At 41.5% G+C, this 19,920-nt stretch overlaps 1 protein-coding gene across 4 annotated transcripts in view; it reads right to left on the reverse strand.

Annotated features, from left to right (window-relative positions):
• Positions 1-349: 349 nt before the first annotated feature.
• Positions 350-19,920, reverse strand: part of AGAP9 (ArfGAP with GTPase domain, ankyrin repeat and PH domain 9) — a 42,181-nt gene continuing 22,610 nt past the window's right edge. For all 4 annotated transcript variants that reach the window (XM_054522249.2, XM_063727302.1, XM_054522248.2 and 1 more), the window contains 4 exons: positions 16,553-16,653; positions 13,918-13,953; positions 5,307-5,358; positions 350-4,678 (listed from right to left, as the gene is read on the reverse strand). In XM_054522249.2, coding sequence (XP_054378224.2) covers positions 3,128-4,678; positions 5,307-5,358; positions 13,918-13,953; positions 16,553-16,653 — 1,740 coding nt within the window. In that variant the 3' untranslated portion in view covers positions 350-3,127. The remainder of the gene's footprint in view (positions 4,679-5,306; positions 5,359-13,917; positions 13,954-16,552; positions 16,654-19,920) is intronic.

Raw genomic sequence — 19,920 nt, forward strand, 5'->3', positions numbered from 1 at the left:
ATGTGTATGGCCAGACACAGTGGCTCACGCCTATAATCCCAGCTCTTTGGGAGGCCAAGGTGGGCGGATCACCTGAGGTTAGGAGTTCGAGACCAGCCTGGCCAACATGGTAAAACCTCTACTCTACTAAAAATACAAAAATTAGCCAGGCGTGGTGGCAGGTGCCTGTAATCCCAGTTACTCAGGAAGCTGAGGCAGGAGAATCGCTTGAACCCAGGAGGTGAAGTTTGCAGTGAGCTGAGATTGTGCCACTGCAGTCCAACCTGGGAGACAGAGTGAGACTCCATCTCAAAAAATAAAAGATAAAAAATAATTTTTTAAAAAAGATAAAATAGAAATCGTAGATGAATTCTTGGAACTGGGATTAATCAGAACATGGCAGATTAGCAACCAAGATGGAATTGCTTTATTCTCATTCAAGGTTTCCATCATTCTTCACTCTCACCATGCTGGTCACCTTGCTGTTTATTCCTCAAACACACGTGAAATGCGTTTCTGTCTGTCTTGGCAGTCATCCTGCTGCCTGTAATGTCAGCACTGCTTTCTGTCGTCCCTTCGGTCAGGTCACTGTTCAAATAGCTCTCTAGACAGGCTCTTCCTTATCATTCTACCTAAAATAGCCCCCAATCACTCTGTGTCCCTTTAGCCTGCTTCCTCTTCCTGCTATTTCATACTACCTGAAAAAATACTTAAGTTTGAACTTCCTAGAACATAAGCTCATAAAAGCAAGAACTGTGCTCTACCTCTCCTCTCCTCTATCCCAGCACTTAGAAGAGCAACAGAGTCAGCATCCAGTGAGTGTTCACGAATCAAGTCACTGCTTGGCAGCATTCAGCACTGTGACCACAGCCTCGCCTATCTTCAACTCTTTCTCCTTTTATTATCCTCTCCTGCTTTTTCTCCTCCCACTCTAGTAGCCACTCTTCTGGGGGCTTGTCCCTTAAATGATTAGTCCTTACCTACCTATTTTCTGTCCACTTTATCTGTTTTTGAGACAGGGTCTCACTCTGTTGCCTAGGCTGGAGTGCAGTGGCATGAATACGGGTCACTGCAGCCTCCACCTCCTGGGCTCAGGTGATCTTCCTGCCTCAGCCTGCCATGCCATGTAACTGGGGCCACAGGCATGTGCCACCGTGTCCAGCTAATTTCTTGATTTTTTTTTTTTTTTTTTGGTAGAAATGGGTCTCACTTTATTGCCCAGTCTGGTCTTGAACTCCTACACTCGAGCAATCCTCTCAACTTGGCCTCCCAAAGTGCTGGGATTACAGGCATGAGATACTGTACCTGGTCTTATTTTTTCTTAAGATACAGGGTCTCACCATCTGGCCCAGGCTGGACTCAAACTGCTGAGCTCAAGTAATTCCCCACCTCAGCCTTCGAAGTAGCTAGGACTAAAGGCATGAAACCACCATGCTTGGCTTGTCCAGTTTCATTCTACACACTTTCTCGGTATTTAAACAGCTGCTGTTGCTCTTCATTCTGTAGCTCTACATCAGATTCATGCTCTAGTCCTGTATATCCAAATGATGACTAGAGGCTGCTGGCTCTGCTCTTTCAAAGGCACAATGAGCGTAGCCCGTCTACAAAACTCTCCCTTTTCCAATCCAGCTTTCCCTCCTGCATCACCTATCTCTCTACATCTGGAACCATCGGCAGCTGCCTTCATAAGGCACCTTGGTCTGGCATTCAGAAAACCACCTTGTCTTGCCAGAGCCGCTTGGTCTTGGGTAGCAAAAGCTGTATGCAATCTAAATCAAGCTTTCAATCATGAGAAATCACATTCCTTCTTTTCCCTTTTTAATATACTCCAGTGTTTTGTTTTGTTTTTTTTTCCTTTCTCAATAAGCAAATTGTACCACCATCTTATTCTTTTTAAAAGCTGTAGATCACATTAATGGAAGTGTTTACTGCTGGGAATATTTTCCATGTGCAATGATCTGTAACCCTCTTTTTCTTTTCTTTTTTTTGAGACTGAGTCTTGCTCTGTTGCCCAGGCTGGAGTGCAGTGGCACAATCTCTGCTCACTGCAAGCTTTGTCTCCCGAGTTCATGCCATTCTCCTGCCTCAGCCTCCCAAGTAGCTGGGACTACAGGTGCCCACCACTGCACCTGGCTAATTTTTTTTTTTTTTTTTGTATTTTTAGTAGAGACGGGGTTTCACCATGTTAGCCAGGATGGTCTTCATCTCCTGATCTCATGATCCACCTGCCTCAGCCTTCCAAAGTGCTGGGATTACAGGTGTGAGCCACCACACCCGGCCACGCCCAGCTAATTTTTTGTATTTTTTAGTAGAGATGGGGTTTCATCATGTTTTCCAGGATGGTCTCGATCTCCTGACCTGGTGATCAGCCCGCCTAGGCCTCCCAAAGTGCTAGGATTAGAGGTGTAAGCCACTGCACCCAGCTGATCTGTAACCCTCTTATCTCAACTAGCTGACATTATTAGTTCACATCCAGTTCAATTTATAAATTAAGAGAGGTGCCATGGGCCGGGCATGGTGGCTCATGCCTGTAATCCCAGCACTTTGGGAGGCCAAGGCAGGTGGATCATGAGGTCAGGAGACCATCCTGGCTAACATAGTGAAACCACGTCTCTACTAAAAACACAAAAAATTAGCCGGGTGTGGTGGCAGGCACCTGTAGTCCCAGTTACTTGAGAGGCTGAGGCAGGAGAATGGTGTGAATCCAGGAGGCAGAGCTTGCAGTGAGCCAATATCGTGCCACTGTACTCCAGCCAGGGCGACACAGCAAAACACCATCAAAAAAAAAAAAAAAGAAAAAGAAAAAAAAAAAAGAGGTGCCATGTGTAAAAAAATCAATGCATATTTATGAACTTTTTTTCAAATATATTTTCACACATCTTATATAAATACGTAATACAGAACCCTGTCTGACTTGGGCAATGTGGCCCAGGAGGGCCTGAGACTAACACATCCACCTCGGCAAAAGGACATAAAATATGTCTTATGGTCAGAAAAGTCAACATTTTGTGTATTTACTTAGTTTACAAAAAGTACTGAAAATGCTATTATTAGCTGAATTTGTGATTTCCTTTTGAAATTCTGAGTTATCTTTATTTTCCCCATTTTGTTTTTGCACCAAGGAGACTGCAGTCAAATTAAACAGATACTACACACACCCGTCGGGGCAGCCGTACTGCAGAAGCACGTCGATGCACTCCTGGCTGGAGGCCTGCCGGGCATAGGCCAGCGCTGTGTTCCCGTGGGCATCTCGGGCCATGATGTCCACCCCGTACCAGATCAGGAGCTGCGCCAGGACCACATTCCCCTTGCGGCAGGCCAGATGCAGCGCCGTGCAGCCGTCTCCCTCCCCACAGGTCTCATTCACCTCTTCCCGGGAGCCATGTGCCAGCAGCAGGATGACTGTCCGCAGGTCCTCATCAGTGGTGGCCCGCAGCAGGTGCTGGCCCAGGGACAGCTCCGTGCAGGGTAGTGGGGCCAGAAAGAGCTTCTGCTCATATTTGGAATGGATCCACCGTTCCTTCTCTTCCCTTGTGGACTCTACTGAGGGTTTCGTCCGCCCCTGGCTGCTCCCTTCCCAGATGCTGTTGGCTAGGTCATTGCCAATAGATAACATAACCTTCATGAGCTCAACTGGCCAGTCATCCAGGTCCAGAGATCGCACTCGGGAAAGGCGGGTGCCAAGACTGCGGTGGATTCCTGAGCATTCAATACACATGAGGACTCCCAAGTTCAAACTGGCCCACTTAGGATTCTGGGTCTCACAGTCCACACAGTGGAAGTTCCCACGCATGTTTTGGATCGACTGCAGGGCCATGGCCTCGCTCTGGCTGGTCAGCCGGCACTTGCTTTTACTGCTCTCGCATGACCGCAGGCTGGCCAGGATCTGGCTCTCGATGGCTTGGACCCAGGCATCCCGCTCCTCATATGTCATGGCTTCAAAGTGCCATGTTTGGCCAGTGACGGACACAATGATAAAGTTTTCTCCTTGTTCCTCAGCAGTGCTGGACAGGTCATCGTCTTTCAAGTTGTTGGTACTTTTCTTCTTTAGGTGTTTCTTTTTACTGGCATGAGGAGAGGGGGGCAGGTTGAGCTTGGGGCTGGTGGTGCTGGAGATACTGGGGCTGAAGCATATGGAGTCACCCAGCTCGGTGTCTGAATTGGCTGAGATACGTAGACTGTTCATGTTGTTGAATAGGCCATTGCTTTTAGAGCTGGAGATGGGCGCGCAGGCCGATGTGGCCAGGGGTGGCCACTTTCCTGGGACTTTGATGGTAGATGTCCAAAGGTCAATCTCTTTTTTATGAATATTCTTCATATAATCACCTAAGCTTGAATAATAGGTGAGCATGCCATTGGAACACAGGGTGACATATTTCTTTTTCCATGTCTTCAGCCATTTCCCACTTCGCTTTAAGAGCATGCCCTGTTTAATGGGGATGGCTCTGCCGCTCCCGATGGTGTCAGAATGACTCTCTGGGGCTTTCTTCTCTTTGTCTGGGTCACTCCCTTTCTCAGATGTAAACAGGTTGGACCAGCGCTTGGACTGCTTGCAAACGGGCGTGGGTGTGTTGGCAGTGGGAGGAACACTGATCTGAAGGTCCTCCTGGCTGGTGCTGGGAGTCGATGGAATGGAGGAGGAATGGTTACTGAAACTCCCACCTCCATTTCTTGTCTGGGTAATGTGCACGGTGGAAACCTGTGTGGAACAGGAGGAGGAATGGCTTCGAAAATTGGGTAGTGGCTTGCAGGGTCCTATAGACAATCACAATTACCTTTTGAAAAGATACATTTTCTGGGCCAGGCACGGTGGCTCACACCTGTAATCCCAGCACTTCGGGAGGCCAAGGCGGGTGGATCACGAGGTCAGGAGTTCAAGACCATCCTGGCCAACATGGTGAAACCCTGTCTTTACTAGAAAAAAAAAAAAAATTAGCTGGGCATGGTGGCACATGCCTGTAATTACAGTAATTCCAGCTACTCGAGAGGCTGAGGCAGGAGAATTGCTTGAACAGGGACCTGGGAGGCAGAGCCTGCAGTGAGCCAAGATCGCGCGATTGCACTCCAGCCTGGGCTACAGAAAGAGAGTCCGTCAAAAAAAAAAAGATACATTTTCTGTTGTTTAGATAGTACATTTACTCATACTAGCTCACTAACTAAACAGAGCTGCAGATCAGTTCTTATTCCAGCACATTCTTTTTACAACACTTAAGATGACTAAATGCAACATGAAATGAGGAATATTTAAAAAAAGATGACTTTGACTTCAGCATGAAACAGATACAAGTGTACGATGAAAATACAACCTCAATAAAAGTGCCACTTACCGTAAATGAGTATAACCGTTCATCAAATATGCTCAAAGATCTATCTGCATCTCTATAAAATAAGAATGTGCATTACTTCAAAAACTGTTAATATCTTAGTATAATATTTGTTTAGTAAAATACCGCCTCCTGTGTGCTTTGCTGTTTACTTTACCAAAGCAGTTTTTACGAATTCTTCTCCTGGATCCTGACTTGCAGAGGGTTTCCTGACTTCTTCTTTCTCAGCACATCATGGCCTGTACCGTGAAGTCTTTTATATGATAACCAGTCAGAAATACCCATAAGTATTGACTCTCCCTAACAGGCCATGGCAATAAACCAAATATATTTTCACTCTTCTAACCACACATTGAAACACAAGAATGTTCTACAAAGCAGTAGTAGTAAACTTTAATAAATGTTAAATGTGATTCAGATTTCCTAGCTTCCTTTCTCTTTAGTTCTCTGTAGTATACTCTCATGATGTATTTATGTATTTTCTGTTGTTTGAATGACAAACTCATCTGCCTTTTTTTTTTTTTGTGGCTATATATTTTATTCTCATGCCTCCACCTGAGTCATGGAAAGCTTTTGCTTGAAAACTCCAGGGTTTCTTTTGCTAAAAACAGGAAAAAAGAAAGGCAAAATATAAATTACATATTCTGTCAGTCACCTTGTTATATATTGATTAACAAAAACCAAAAAAGCCACCCTCCTCAACCCACACATTTTAAATAAGTGGGAAAAGATCTGAGAGGATTCACACCAGAGTGCTACCAGGAGTGACCACAGGCTGGCAGAGGGGGTGTGGAGGGGAGGCGGGTGATTATAAGGGAGACGTCTTTTTTGCTGTATAAATTTAACATTCGATGTTTTACAAGCATGCATTACTTTTGCAGTTTAAAAAGTCAATAAAATCCATAGATTTGTAAGCACTTACGAGTTTACCTAGTGTTTTAAATTCAGTAAGTACTGTGTTTTTTTTTTTTTTTTCTTTTATTATTATTATTATTATTATTATACTTTAGGTTTTATGGTACATGTGCGCAATGTGCAGGTAAGTTACATATGTATACATGTGCCATGCTGGTGCGCTGCACCCACCAACTCGTCATCTAGCATTAGGTATATCTCCCAATGCTATCCCTCCCCCCTCCCCCCACCCCACAACAGTCCCCAGAGTGTGATGTTCCCCTTCCTGTGTCCATGTGTTCTCATTGTTCAATTCCCACCTATGAGTGAGAATATGCGGTGTTTGGTTTTTTGTTCTTGCGATAGTTTACTGAGAATGATGATTTCCAATTTCATCCATGTCCCTACAAAGGACGTGAACTCATCATTTTTTATGGCTGCATAGTATTCCATGGTGTATATGTGCCACATTTTCTTAATCCAGTCTATCATTGTTGGACATTTGGGTTGGTTCCAAGTCTTTGCTATTGTGAATAATGCTGCAATAAACATACGTGTGCATGTGTCTTTATAGCAGCATGATTTATAGTCCTTTGGGTATATAACCAGTAATGGGATGGCTGGGTCGAATGGAATTTCTAGTTCTAGATCCCTGAGGAATCGCCACACTGACTTCCACAAGGGTTGAACTAGTTTACAGTCCCACCAACAGTGTAAAAGTGTTCCTATTTCTCCACATCCTCTCCAGCACCTGTTGTTTCCTGACTTTTTAATGATTGCCATTCTAACTGGTGTGAGATGGTATCTCATTGTGGTTTTGATTTGCATTTCTCTGATGGCCAGTGATGGTGAGCATTTTTTCATGTGTTTTTTGGCTGCATAAATGTCTTCTTTTGAGAAGTGTCTGTTCATGTCCTTCGCCCACTTTTTGATGGGGTTGTTTGTTTTTTTCTTGTAAATTTGTTGGAGTTCATTGTAGATTCTGGATATTAGCCCTTTGTCAGATGAGTAGGTTGCGAAAATTTTCTCCCATTTTGTAGGTTGCCTGTTCACTCTGATGGTAGTTTCTTTTGCTGTGCAGAAGCTCTTGAGTTTAATTAGATCCCATTTGTCAATTTTGGCTTTTGTTGCCATTGCTTTTGGTGTTTTAGACATGAAGTCCTTGCCCATGCCTATGTCCTGAATGGTAATGCCTAGGTTTTCTTCCAGGGTTTTTATGGTTTTAGGTCTAACATTTAAGTCTTTAATCCATCTTGAATTGATTTTTGTATAAGGTGTAAGGAAGGGATCCAGTTTCAGCTTTCTACATATGGCTAGCCAGTTTTCCCAGCACCATTTATTAAATAGGGAATCCTTTCCCCATTTCTTGTTTTTGTCAGGTTTGTCAAAGATCAGATACTTGTAGATATGTGGCGATCAAATGGAAGAAAGGGTATCAGCCCTGGAAGATGAGATGAATGAAATGAAGCGAGAAGGGAAGTTTAGAGAAAAAAGAATAAAAAGAAACGAGCATAGCCTCCAAGAAATGTGGGACTATGTGAAAAGACCAAATCTACGTCTGATTGGTGTACCTGAAAGTGACGGGGAGAATGGAAACAAGTTGGAAAACACTCTGCAGGATATTATCCAGGAGAACTTCCCCAACCTAGCAAGGCAGGCCAACATTCAGATTCAGGAAATACAGAGAACGCCACAAAGATACTCCTCGAGAAGAGCAACTCCAAGACACATAATTGTCAGATTCACCAAAGTTGAAATGAAGGAAAAAATATTAAGGGCAGCCAGAGAGAAAGGTCGGGTTACCATCAAAGGGAAGCCCATCAGACTAACAGCGGATCTCTCGGCAGAAACCCTACAAGCCAGAAGAGAGTGGGGGCCAATATTCAACATTCTTAAAGAAAAGAATTTTCAACCCAGAATTTCATATCCTGCCAAACTAAGCTTCATAAGTGAAGGAGAAATAAAATACTTTACAGACAAGCAAATGCTGAGAGATTTTGTCACCACCAGGCCTGCCCTAAAAGAGCTCCTGAAGGAAGCGCTAAACATGGAAAGGCACAACCGGTACCAGCCACTGCAAAATCATACCGAAATGTAAGAACATCGAGACTAGGAAGAGACTGCATCAACTAATGAGCAAAATATCCAGCTAACATCATAATGACAGGATCAAATTCACACATAACAATATTAACTTTAAATGTAAATGGACTAAATGCTCCAATTAAAAGACACAGACTGGCAAACTGGATAAAGACTCAAGACCCATCAGTGTGCTGTATTCAGGAAACCCATCTCACGTGCAGAGACACACATAGGCTCAAAATAAAAGGATGGAGGAAGATCTACCAAGCAAATGGAAAACAAAAAAAGGCAGGGGTTGCAATCCTAGTCTCTGATAAAACAGACTTTAAACCAACAAAGATCAAAAGAGACAAAGAAGGCCATTACATAATGGTAAAGGGATTAATTCAACAAGAAGAGCTAACTATCCTAAATATATATGCACCCAATACAGGAGCACCCAGATTCATAAAGCAAGTCCTGAGTGACCTACAAAGAGACTTAGACTCCCACACATTAATAATGGGAGACTTTAACACCCCACTATCAACATTAGACAGATCAACGAGACAGAAAGTCAACAAGGATACCCAGGAATTGAACTCAGCTCTGCACCAAGCGGACCTAATAGACATCTACAGAACTCTCCACCCCAAATCAACAGAATATACATTTTTTTCAGCACCACACCACACCTATTCCAAAATTGACCATATACTTGGAAGTAAAGCTCTCCTCAATAAATGTAAAAGAACAGAAATTGTAACAAACTGTCTCTCAGATCACAGTGCAATCAAGCTAGAACTCAGGATTAAGAATCTCACTCAAAACCGCTCAACTACGTGGAAACTGAACAACCTGCTCCTGAATGACTACTGGGTACATAACGAAATGAAGGCAGAAATAAAGATGTTCTTTGAAACCAACGAGAACCAAGACACAACATACCAGAATCTCTGGGATGCATTCAAAGCAGTGTGTAGAGGGAAATTTATAGCACTAAATGCCCACAAGAGAAAGCAGGAAAGATCCAAAATTGACACCCTAACATCACAATTAAAAGAACTAGAAAAGCAAGAGCAAACACATTCAAAAGCTAGCAGAAGGCAAGAAATAACTAAAATCAGAGCAGAACTGAAGGAAATAGAGACACAAAAAACCCTTCAAAAAATAAATGAATCCAGGAGCTGGTTTTTCGAAAGGATCAACAAAATTGATAGACCACTAGCAAGATTAATAAAGAAAAAAAAAGAGAGAAGAATCAAATAGATGCAATAAAAAATGATAAAGGGGATATCACCACCGATCCCACAGAAATACAAACTACCATCAGAGAATATTACAAACACCTCTATGCAAATAAACTAGAAAATCTAGAAGAAATGGATAAATTCCTCAACACATACACCCTCCCAAGACTAAACCAGGAAGAAGTTGAATCTCTGAATAGACCAATAACAGGAGCTGAAATTGTGGCAATAATCAATAGCTTACCAACCAAAAAAAGTCCAGGACCAGATGGATTCACAGCCGAATTCTACCAGAGGTACAAGGAGGAGCTAGTACCATTCCTTCTGAAACTATTCTAATCAATAGAAAAAGAGGGAATCCTCCCTAACTCATTTTATGAGGCCAGCATCATCCTGATACCAAAGCCTGGCAGAGACACAACAAAAAAAGAGAATTTTAGACCAATATCCTTGATGAACATTGATGCAAAAATCCTCAATAAAATACTGGCAAACAGAATCCAGCAGCACATCAAAAAGCTTATCCACCATGATCAAGTGGGCTTCATCCCTGGGATGCAAGGCTGGTTCAATATACGCAAATCAATAAATGTAATCCAGCATATAAACAGAACGAAAGACAAAAACCACATGATTATCTCAATAGATGCAGAAAAGGCCTTTGACAAAATTCAACAACCCTTCATGCTAAAAACTCTCAATAAATTAGGAATTGATGGGACGTATCTCAAAATAATAAGAGCTATTTATGACAAACCCACAGCCAATATCATACTGAATGGGCAAAAACTGGAAGCATTCCCTTTGAAAACTGGCACAAGACAGGGATGCCCTCTCTCACCACTTCTATTCAACATAGTGTTGGAAGTTCTGGCCAGGGCAATTAGGCAGGAGAAGGAAATCAAGGGTATTCAATTAGGAAAAGAGGAAGTCAAATTGTCCCTGTTTGCAGATGACATGATAGTATATCTAGAAAACCCCATTGTCTCAGCCCAAAAGCTCCTTAAGCTGATAAGCAACTTCAGCAAAGTCTCAGGATACAAAATCAATGTGCAAAAATCACAAGCATTCTTATACATCAATAACAGACAAACAGAGAGCCAAATCATGAGTGAACTCCCATTCACAATTGCTTCAAAGAGAATAAAATACCTAGGAATCCAACTTACAAGGGATGTGAAAGACCTCTTCAAGGAGAACTACAAACCACTGCTCAAGGAAATAAAAGAGGATACAAACAAATGGAAGAACATTCCATGCTCATGGGTAGGAAGAATCAATATCATGAAAATGGCCATCCTTCCCAAGGTAATTTACAGATTCAATGCCATCCCCATCAAGCTACCAATGACTTTCTTCACAGAATTGGAAAAAACTACTTTAAAGTTCATATGGAACCAAAAAAGAGCCCGCATCGCCAAGTCAATCCTAAGCCAAAAGAACAAAGCTGGAGGCATCACACTACCTGACTTCAAACTATACTACAAGGCTACAGTAACCAAAACAGCATGGTACTGGTACCAAAACAGAGATATAGATCAATGGAACAGAACAGAGCCGTCAGAAATAATGTCATCTGCCTTTTTAAGAGGCCAGTCTTTGATGAACTTTAAACTTCGTAAAACTAATGCATTGTGCCTGTGTGATAAACCAGTGGTTCTCCAAATATGCTCTGTGGACCTCTCAGGATCCCCAAGACCCCTTCCAGAAGGCCTAAGAGGTCACAACTGTTCTTTTTTTTTTTTTTTTTTTGAGACCAAGTTTTACTCTTGTTGCCCAGGCTGGAGTGCAATGGTGCGATCTCGGCTCACGGCAACCTTCGCCTCCCAGGTTCAAGTGATTCTCCTACCCCAGCCTCCCGAGTAGCAGGGATTACAGGTGCCTAGCACCACTCCTGGCTAATTTTTGTATTTTTAGTAGAGATGTGGTTTCACCATGTTGGCCAAGCTGGTCTTGAACTCCTGACCTCAGGTGATCCGCTTGCCTCAGCCTTCCAAAGTGCTGGGATTACAGGCCTGAGCCACTGTGCCTGGCCAACATTGTTCTGAATCATACTAATTAAACCTAAGAAAGCTGATGAAAAATTTTAAAAATTTGTAAAAGTAATACAAAGTCATTGCCTGCTTTTTCGTTGACACTTGCCATGATTGTATAAAAGCAAAAGTGGCTACAATGGCTGGTTTCTCAGCATAAATCAAGGCAGTGGTACCAATTACATTAGTAGTCATTCTATTCTTTGCTGTCCCCTACAGTTAAAAAACATAGCCTGAATTACTTAAGAATGTCTTTGATGAAGCAGTAAAAATAAATGTTGTTAAATCTTGACATGTCTCTTTAATATTCTGAATAAGTGGAAAGTTAACGAGAAGTGCTTTTTTTTGTTTTTAAAGAATTCGTGATTTAATTGTGAACTGAAAAATCACTTTTTTCACAGAACATCATTTTTATTTAAAAGTACAACTGGGCCAGCGCAGTGGCTCATGCCTGTAAAATCCCAGCACTTTGAGAGGCCAAAGCAGGCAGATGGCTTGAGCTCCTCCAGGAGTTCGAGACCAGCCTAGGCAACATAACGAAACCCTGTCTCTATCAAACATACAAGAAAATTAGCCTGGCGTGGTGCCACACATCTGTGGTCCCAGCTACACAGGAGCCTGAGGTGAGAGGATTGCTTGAGCTGAGATCATGCTAATGCACTCCAGCCAAGTGACAGACTGAAACTCAGTCTAAAAAACAAGTTCAACTATCATTCTCAAAAATAAATGAACTGAGAGGTTGTCACTTCAAGGAAAATATGTATTTGTTCCCAATGATAAAATTTAAGCTTTCCTGAGGACTTTGAAAAACTTGTTCCTTCTACTGTAGGCTTGACAGCTTTTCAATACTTAAAGGAGTGTTAAAGTAAGATTGGTGGTTAAACTAAAAGTGATTTTTGACACAATAAAACATAAACCAATATATTCCAAGTAACTAATGCAAGTATGGAGCAAAAGATCCATTTACTGTGCAAGAAAGATCAATGAGTACTGATGGAATAAATTTATTAATATGTAAAATGCCACTGTAACTAATTTAAGAAACCACCATTTATGAAGTTTTGATTTAGTGTTAATACCCACAGCTGTCTGAAAACTTTAAAAATATATCTTCTACCAACTACATATTTGCACGAGGTTAGGTCATCTTATTGCTTCTTTTTTTCTTTTTTTGAGACAGAGTCTCCCTCTGTCACCCAGGCTGCGTGGGGTGCAATGGCGAGATCTCGGCTCACTGCAACCTCCACCTCCCAGGTTCAAGCGATTCTCCTGCCTCAGCCTCCCAAGTAACTGGGACTACAGGCATGCACCACCACGCCCAGCCATTTTTTGAACTTTCAGTAGAGGCGGGTTTCACCATGTTGGTCTGGCTGGTATCAAACTCCTGACCTCAAGTGATCCACCCACCTCGGCCTCCCAAAATGCTGGGATTACAGGTGTGAACCACTGTGCCCCACCAGCTTATTGCTTTTTTTGTTTGTTTAGACAGAGTCTTGCTCTGTCACCCAGGCTGGAGTGCAATGGCACGATCTCAGCTCTCTGCAACCTCTGCCTCCCAAGTTCAAGCAGTTCTCCTGCCTCAGCCTCCAGAATAGGTGGGACTACAGGCACGTGCCACCACGCCCAGCTAAGTTTTTGTATTTTTAGTAGAGACGGGGTTTCGCTGTGTTAGCTGGGATGGTCTCGATCTCCTGACCTTGTGATCCGCCCGCCTCAGCCTCCCAAAGTCCTGGAATTACAGGCATGAGCCACCGTGCCCAGCCTCTTATTGCTTCTTTAAAGCAAATTGCAAAGAAAGCTCTAGAGAATCCATTTGTCTCCTATTAAGCTCAACATGAGAGACTTTAAATAATATAAATACATGACACATTTTTTACTCAACTTTTTGTTGTAGAAAAGTTATTTTTCAATGAAAAATTTCTGTTAACAATACTGTTCTCAAGGAATATTTTGTGTTGTTACAACCTGGGTCATGGGTTACTACCAACATCTAGTTGGTAGAGGCCATGAATACTGCTAAACTCTCTGCAATGCACAAGACAGTCCTCACAACAAAGCACTATCTAACCCATAATATCAACAGTGGTAAGGCTGTGAAATCTAAACTAAAAAGAGATTTTGAAAAAAATTTCAATTGTATAATTCTACCACAGTAAATATCAATATAATCAATATAAACACATACTCTTTGAGATTCTCAATCATTTAAGAATTAAGAGAGTCTTAAGGAACAAAGAAAATACAAGTAATTTGCTTCAATATTTTAGTAGGCACAATACAGCTTATGATGTCTAGAGCTGTGACCTAACACTGAGCTTGATATCTTGCAAAGTAATTAACTAGAATAACAAGACAGGTTTCTAAAAAGCTCACCTTTGTGTGATATGATGATGTATCTCCAAGGTCACACTGTGGAAGGAAAAAAAATTCAGAACAATAGATGTTATCATTTGTTAGACCTGAAGACATATTTTAAAAGCGGGGCAGAGGAAACTCTCCTAGCGGCCCTGAAATTCAAATCTTCTAGTTCAGAACAGTACCATAAAGGCACTTTGTTTTCATTTCTTCATTTTTCACAAAAATATGAGAACCAAAATGCGAGGCAATATGCTGTTAGAAGATGCGTTTCTCTTGGTGATTATAATATATAAATCATAACAGATTTCCCTGTTACATGCTTTTCTACCCACAAAACCTTTCATCCCATGTGATTTATTTTATGTATGTATTTATTTTTTGACCCAGAGTCTGTCTCTGTTGCTCAGACTGGACTGCGGTGGTGGGATCTTGACTCCCCACAACCTCCACCACCCAGGTTCAAGCGATTCTCATGCCTCAGCCTCCCAAGAAACTGGGACTACAAGTTTGGGCCACTACGCCCAGGTAACTGTTTTTTTTTTGGCGGGGGAGTGGATGGAGTTTCGCTCTTGTTGCCCAGGCTGGAGTGCAATGGTGTGATCTCGGCTCACCACAACCTCTGCCTCCCGGGTTCAAGAGATTCTCCTGCCTTAGCCTCCCAAGTGGCTGGGATTACAGGCATGTGCCACCACGCCCAGCTAATTTTGTAGAGTGAGGCTCAAAACAACTGAGGGAAGGCAAATCTCAATTTTAGTAATAGGTCTACACAATATTAGCACTTTTTAAAAAGCCTGTAACATTAGCATGTAAGATGGATATGTATATAGTGCTTCAAGTAGTTTTCATCTCTGAAATAATTTTAAAATCACAGAATTTAAAGTTACATGCTGGAAAGGACCAATGACCTTATGTGACATTTAATTCAACACTCATTTTACAGATCAGGGAAACAAACCTTAAAACTGACTTGCCCAAGGTCCCACCAAATAGGAGCAGTTTCTCGTCCTAAACTCAAATTAAGCAGTGGCTCTCAAACTTTGCTGCACATTAAAATCACCTGAGAAGCTTTAATATCTGCCTCATCTTCAACATGAGACATTTTAATTTAATTAGTATTGGGTATGGCTTTGGGCATCAAGGTTGTTGGTAAAAGTTTCCCAGGTGATTTCAATGTGTAGCAAAGTTTGGAATGATTGAGCTGGGGTGAAAATCAGAATCTTCTGGGATGCTTTTCTTCACAGAAAGATGTCTCACATCCATCCCTATTTTCCTAAAAGGCTTCTCCGTGCCCAGAGATAGAGGGAAAGTGGAGATGGGAAGATACATGTGTTTGCAGACCTGTATTTTGAAAAAAAACCTTGCATAAGTATCTCAGTGAGTTCCACCTGTCCCACTGACAATAGTGCACTACTGATCCATGATAAAACATTTTTCAAAATATTTTCTTGAAGCCAATTTGCCCTATTAATTTGCTCAATAAACCTTTATTTCACTTATAGTGAATACACAAAATGATCATTTCTCAAACTTGCTGTTGGCAAATTAAAGCTTACTTTACTTTCAAAAGTAGACTTCTAAAAAGTAGAATAATGAGAAAAAAAGCACAAAATTTGTTTGAGCAAAATTAATCTTCAAAGCTGCTTTTGAATTGTATGCTAACATATCAAAATCTTTGGAACTCAAAAGAAGCCAGGGACTCTAGTCAAAGTAATTTTTGCGTATGTGTGCTCAAAGATTTAAGAGACTTGGTTGACTACAGACATTTAGTGATTACTCAATAGGTCCCAAAGCTCAGGACTTGAGACAGAGTTTGAGTCCAGTTTTTGTTCAAAACACAATTTCCAATTTCCTCTCAACTATTGTTAAAAGGGAGGGAAGAAAGTGACATTATTATGAGTGTAAACTTGCCACTTTTAATTGAAGTAAAAGTTATTGACAATTGAATTAGCTAAAAAGGCTAATGCATTTGAAACAAAATTGTTTATAAGCTAATGATGTTTACAGAATGAAAAGTAAAATTAAAGATAAAGACATTAATATTCTAAATTAGAACTTTCCAAACTGTGTTCTAAAAATCAAGACCAATAACCCAAGGAGATGAGAATAATGTACACTGGACAGCCCCTATGGAGCTGGTGGTGGTGTTGGTTGTTGTTCCTTTTAAAATAAACTTCATCTCAGGGTGCTCTCAAAGCACATCTTTGTGGCCCATGAGGCGCTCATGCACAATGGGAGAAATTCAAATGCAGATACACTGTGATGCCAGAAGAAGAAAAGCTGTTCCTTCTTCCAAGGCTAATGTCCAAAGTAGTGTACACTGATTTAGGCCTATAATGCATTGAAAAACTAAGTTTTCACAAAAAACATTCAATAAAGGGAACCTATCCTTCTCACTGTGTTCAACATTGTCTTAAGGCATAAAGGCATCAAAAAGATACACTGTTTCTGGGATTGCTTCTTTGCTAACTGATTTTTCCTTCCACCACGATGTCGAAGATTAAAAGAGAAACTGATACTTAATATGTAGAATCTGGATATCAATATATGGTTGACTCCAATTTCTTAAACTGATTGCTGAAGGGGACAACCAAATGGCTGAAATAATTTTAGAATAAAGGAATCTGTCCCTCAGCAGTATAGTTGTACTCACGATATTATTGTCATTGTAAGATAAGGCTGTTTGGCTGTGCTGTCATCAAGGAATATTGTCAAACACGAGCTGTATTGTTGACTGAAACGCTCAGTAGGTACCTGAAGGGGAAGAGAAGTATAAGTCAAACTTATCAAAGTGTATTTTTTTCTCAGTTAAAATGTCAAATGACAAAGCACTAAGATATGTCTTACACTCCATGAACTGCCTGAGTGGTATCATGTGCACTCTATAGAAAACCTATTGGAGGCTCTCAACTTCCAGAGATGATGTTTAAGATACCGGTTATGAAATGCTGCCCTTAATATGGTACCTGTCATCAAACCTAACAAGGATTTTATGAATTACCGTTAAAAATAATGAGAAAAGTCGGCTTCGCCCGGCGCGGTGGCTCACACCTGTAATCCCAGCACTTTGGGAGGCGGAGGCGGGCGGATCACGAGGTCAGGAGATCGAGACCATCCTGGCTAACATGCTGAAACCCCATCTCTACTAAAAATACAAAAAATTAGCCGGGCGTGGTAGCAGGACCCTGTAGTCCCAGCTACTCGGGAGGCTGAAACAGGAGAATGGGGTGAACCCAGGAGGCGGAGCTTGCAGTGAGCCAAGTTCGCGCCACTGCACTCCAGCCCAGGAGACAAAGTGAGACTCCGTCTCAAAAAAAAAAAAAAAAGAAAAGTTTAAAATAAGATTTCATTCTTTTTTTCTACAGCTATATAAAGCAGCCGAGAATTTCTATTATTTAATTAATTAATTTATTTATTTTTGAGACGGAGTCTGGCTCTGTCGCCCAGGCCGGAGTGCAGTGGCGCCATCTCGGCTCACTGCAAGCTCCGCCTCCTGGGTTCACGACATTCTCCTGACTCAGCCTCCTGAGTAGCTGGGACTACAGGCACCCACCACCACGCCCGGCTAATTTTTTATATTTTTAGTAGAGATGAGGTTTCACCGTGTTAGCCAGGATGGTCTCGATCTCCTCACCTCGCGATCTGCCTGCCTCGGCCTCCCAAAGTACTGGGATTACAGGCATGAGCCACCGTGCCCGGCCCTTCTATTATTTATTTACTAGGATAAAATGTAATGTATTAAATAATCCTGCTACAAGAGCATTTTATTGCAGTGAATACAAGACTAATGCATTTACTAAATTGCTAATCCTACATGTATTATTTCAGGTGATATTGTTACAAAAGAAGTGTTTCGGATTCAGAGACTCTGTGTGCCAGGGCTGCTAGGCCACCAACAAGTGAGGAAGCCATAGGTTTCTCTAGTCCTAGTTTCTTATGTGGAGGATAAAAAGAGTATCACTTAAATATTCTCTCACACCCTGAAAACAAATAACAACTTAAACAATCTAACTTTCACTTCATGTTTAAATAAGACTGCCAAGACATGACTCAAATGAGACTCTCAGAGAATACTTTGCATTCATTTCAAAACTTGATCAATTTCATTCTATAAATCATCTGACCTGCACCTAGCCATTTTCCTGCTCTACCCCTGCTCTCTGCCTAGAATACTGCTTTTCTCTTTCCTTGCTTCAGCAAGCTCAACTCCATCTACCCTCTTGGATCTCTTTGTCGGCAGCCACACCAAAAAATGTGTTTTTGTACACTAATTAGTTGAATTCACCACTGCTTACAGGATGCTAATTCCTGCAGAGTATTCCCCTCATGAGAAAGTATGCCTCTCCATAAGAGGAAGGGAGGGCCCTTACTCTTCCTATCTCCAGCTGCTGAGCATAGAATTTTGAGTAAATCCAAAACTTCGACAAGTGTTTGACAATTCAGTTATCATTTGGAAGATAAGTCTTACTATATTTAATTACAGCAAAAACACTACTAACAGTTTACTGTTTATAGGTATTATTTAAGGTAGTCACAAAATAGAAACAAATAATCTAATGTCAGACAGTGTAAATCAGAGTATGAAATTTTACTATATTTAACAAGAAATGGAAGGGGTTACTTAGTAGTTTTAAGGTTTAATGACAAAAACTAGAAAATAATCATACCTAGTAATTTAGTAAGTCAAAACCAAAGCCTTACCATCAAAGGTGCAGTACCCGTTGGATGCGGATGCCCACCCACTGACTTCTTCTGCTGTGCCTGCTGCCTCTCATTTTAACCCATTAAAAATACTAAAGTTGTTTTCCTTGTAGACATCTTTCACCTCCTTGGTTAGGTCTATTCCTAAGTATTTTATTTTAGTTTAGTTTAGTTTTGCAGTTATCAGAAAAGGGGTTGAGTTCTTGGTTTGATTCTAAGCTTGGACGCTTCTGGGGTATAACAGAGCTACTGATTTGTGTACATTAATTTTGTCTCCTGAAACTTTGCTGAATTCATTTATCAGTTCTAGGAGCTTTTTGGAGGAGTCTTTAGGGTTTCCTAGGTATATGATCATATCATCATCAAACAGCAACAGTTTGACTTCCTCTTTACTGATCTGGATGCCTTTTATTGCTTTCTCTTGTGTGATTGCTCTGGCTAGGCCTTCCAGTAGTATGTTGAATACAAGTGGTGAGAGTGGGCATCCTTGTCTTGTTTCAGTTCTCGGGGGAATGCTTTCAACTTTTCCCCCTTTCAGTATTATGTTGGCTGTGGGTTTGTCATAGATGGCTTTTAATACATTGAGCTATGACCTTTGTATGCCGATTTTGCTGAGGGTTTTAATCATAAAAGGATGCTGCATTTTGTCAAATGCTTTTTCTGCATCTGTTAAGATGATCATGTGATTTTTTTGTTTTTAATTCTGTTTATGTGGTGTATCACATTTATTGACTTGTGTACATTAATCCATCCCTGCATCTCTGGTATGAAACCCATTTGATCAGGGTGGATTATCTTTTTTTTTTTTTTTGAGATGGAGTCTCACTCTGTTGCCCAGGCTGGAGTATGCAGTGGGGTGATCTTGGCTCACTGCAACCTCCGCCTCCCAGGTTCAAGCGATTCTCCTGCCTCAGCCACCTGAGTAGATGGGATTACAGGTGAGTGCCACCACGCCCGGCTAACTTTTGTATTTTTAGTAGAGATGGGGTTTCACCATGTTGGCCAGGCTGGTCTCGAACTCCTGACCTCATGATCCACCCACCTCAGCCTCCCAAAGTGCTGGGATTACAGGTGTGAGCCACGGTGCCTAGCCGGATTATCTTTTTGATATGCCGTTGGGAACTACAAAACATTGCTGAATGAAGTCATGGACACAAACAAATGGAAAGACATCCCATGCTCATGAATGGGTAGAATGAATATTGTGAAAATGACCATACTGCCAAAAGCAATCTACAAATTCAATGCAACTCCCATCCAAATACCACCATCCCTCTTCGCAGAACTAGAAAAAACAATCCTAAAATTTACATGGACCAA

This window comes from Pongo abelii, chromosome 8, assembly GCF_028885655.2.
Source record: "Pongo abelii isolate AG06213 chromosome 8, NHGRI_mPonAbe1-v2.0_pri, whole genome shotgun sequence".
Taxonomy (NCBI): Eukaryota; Metazoa; Chordata; class Mammalia; order Primates; family Hominidae; genus Pongo; species Pongo abelii.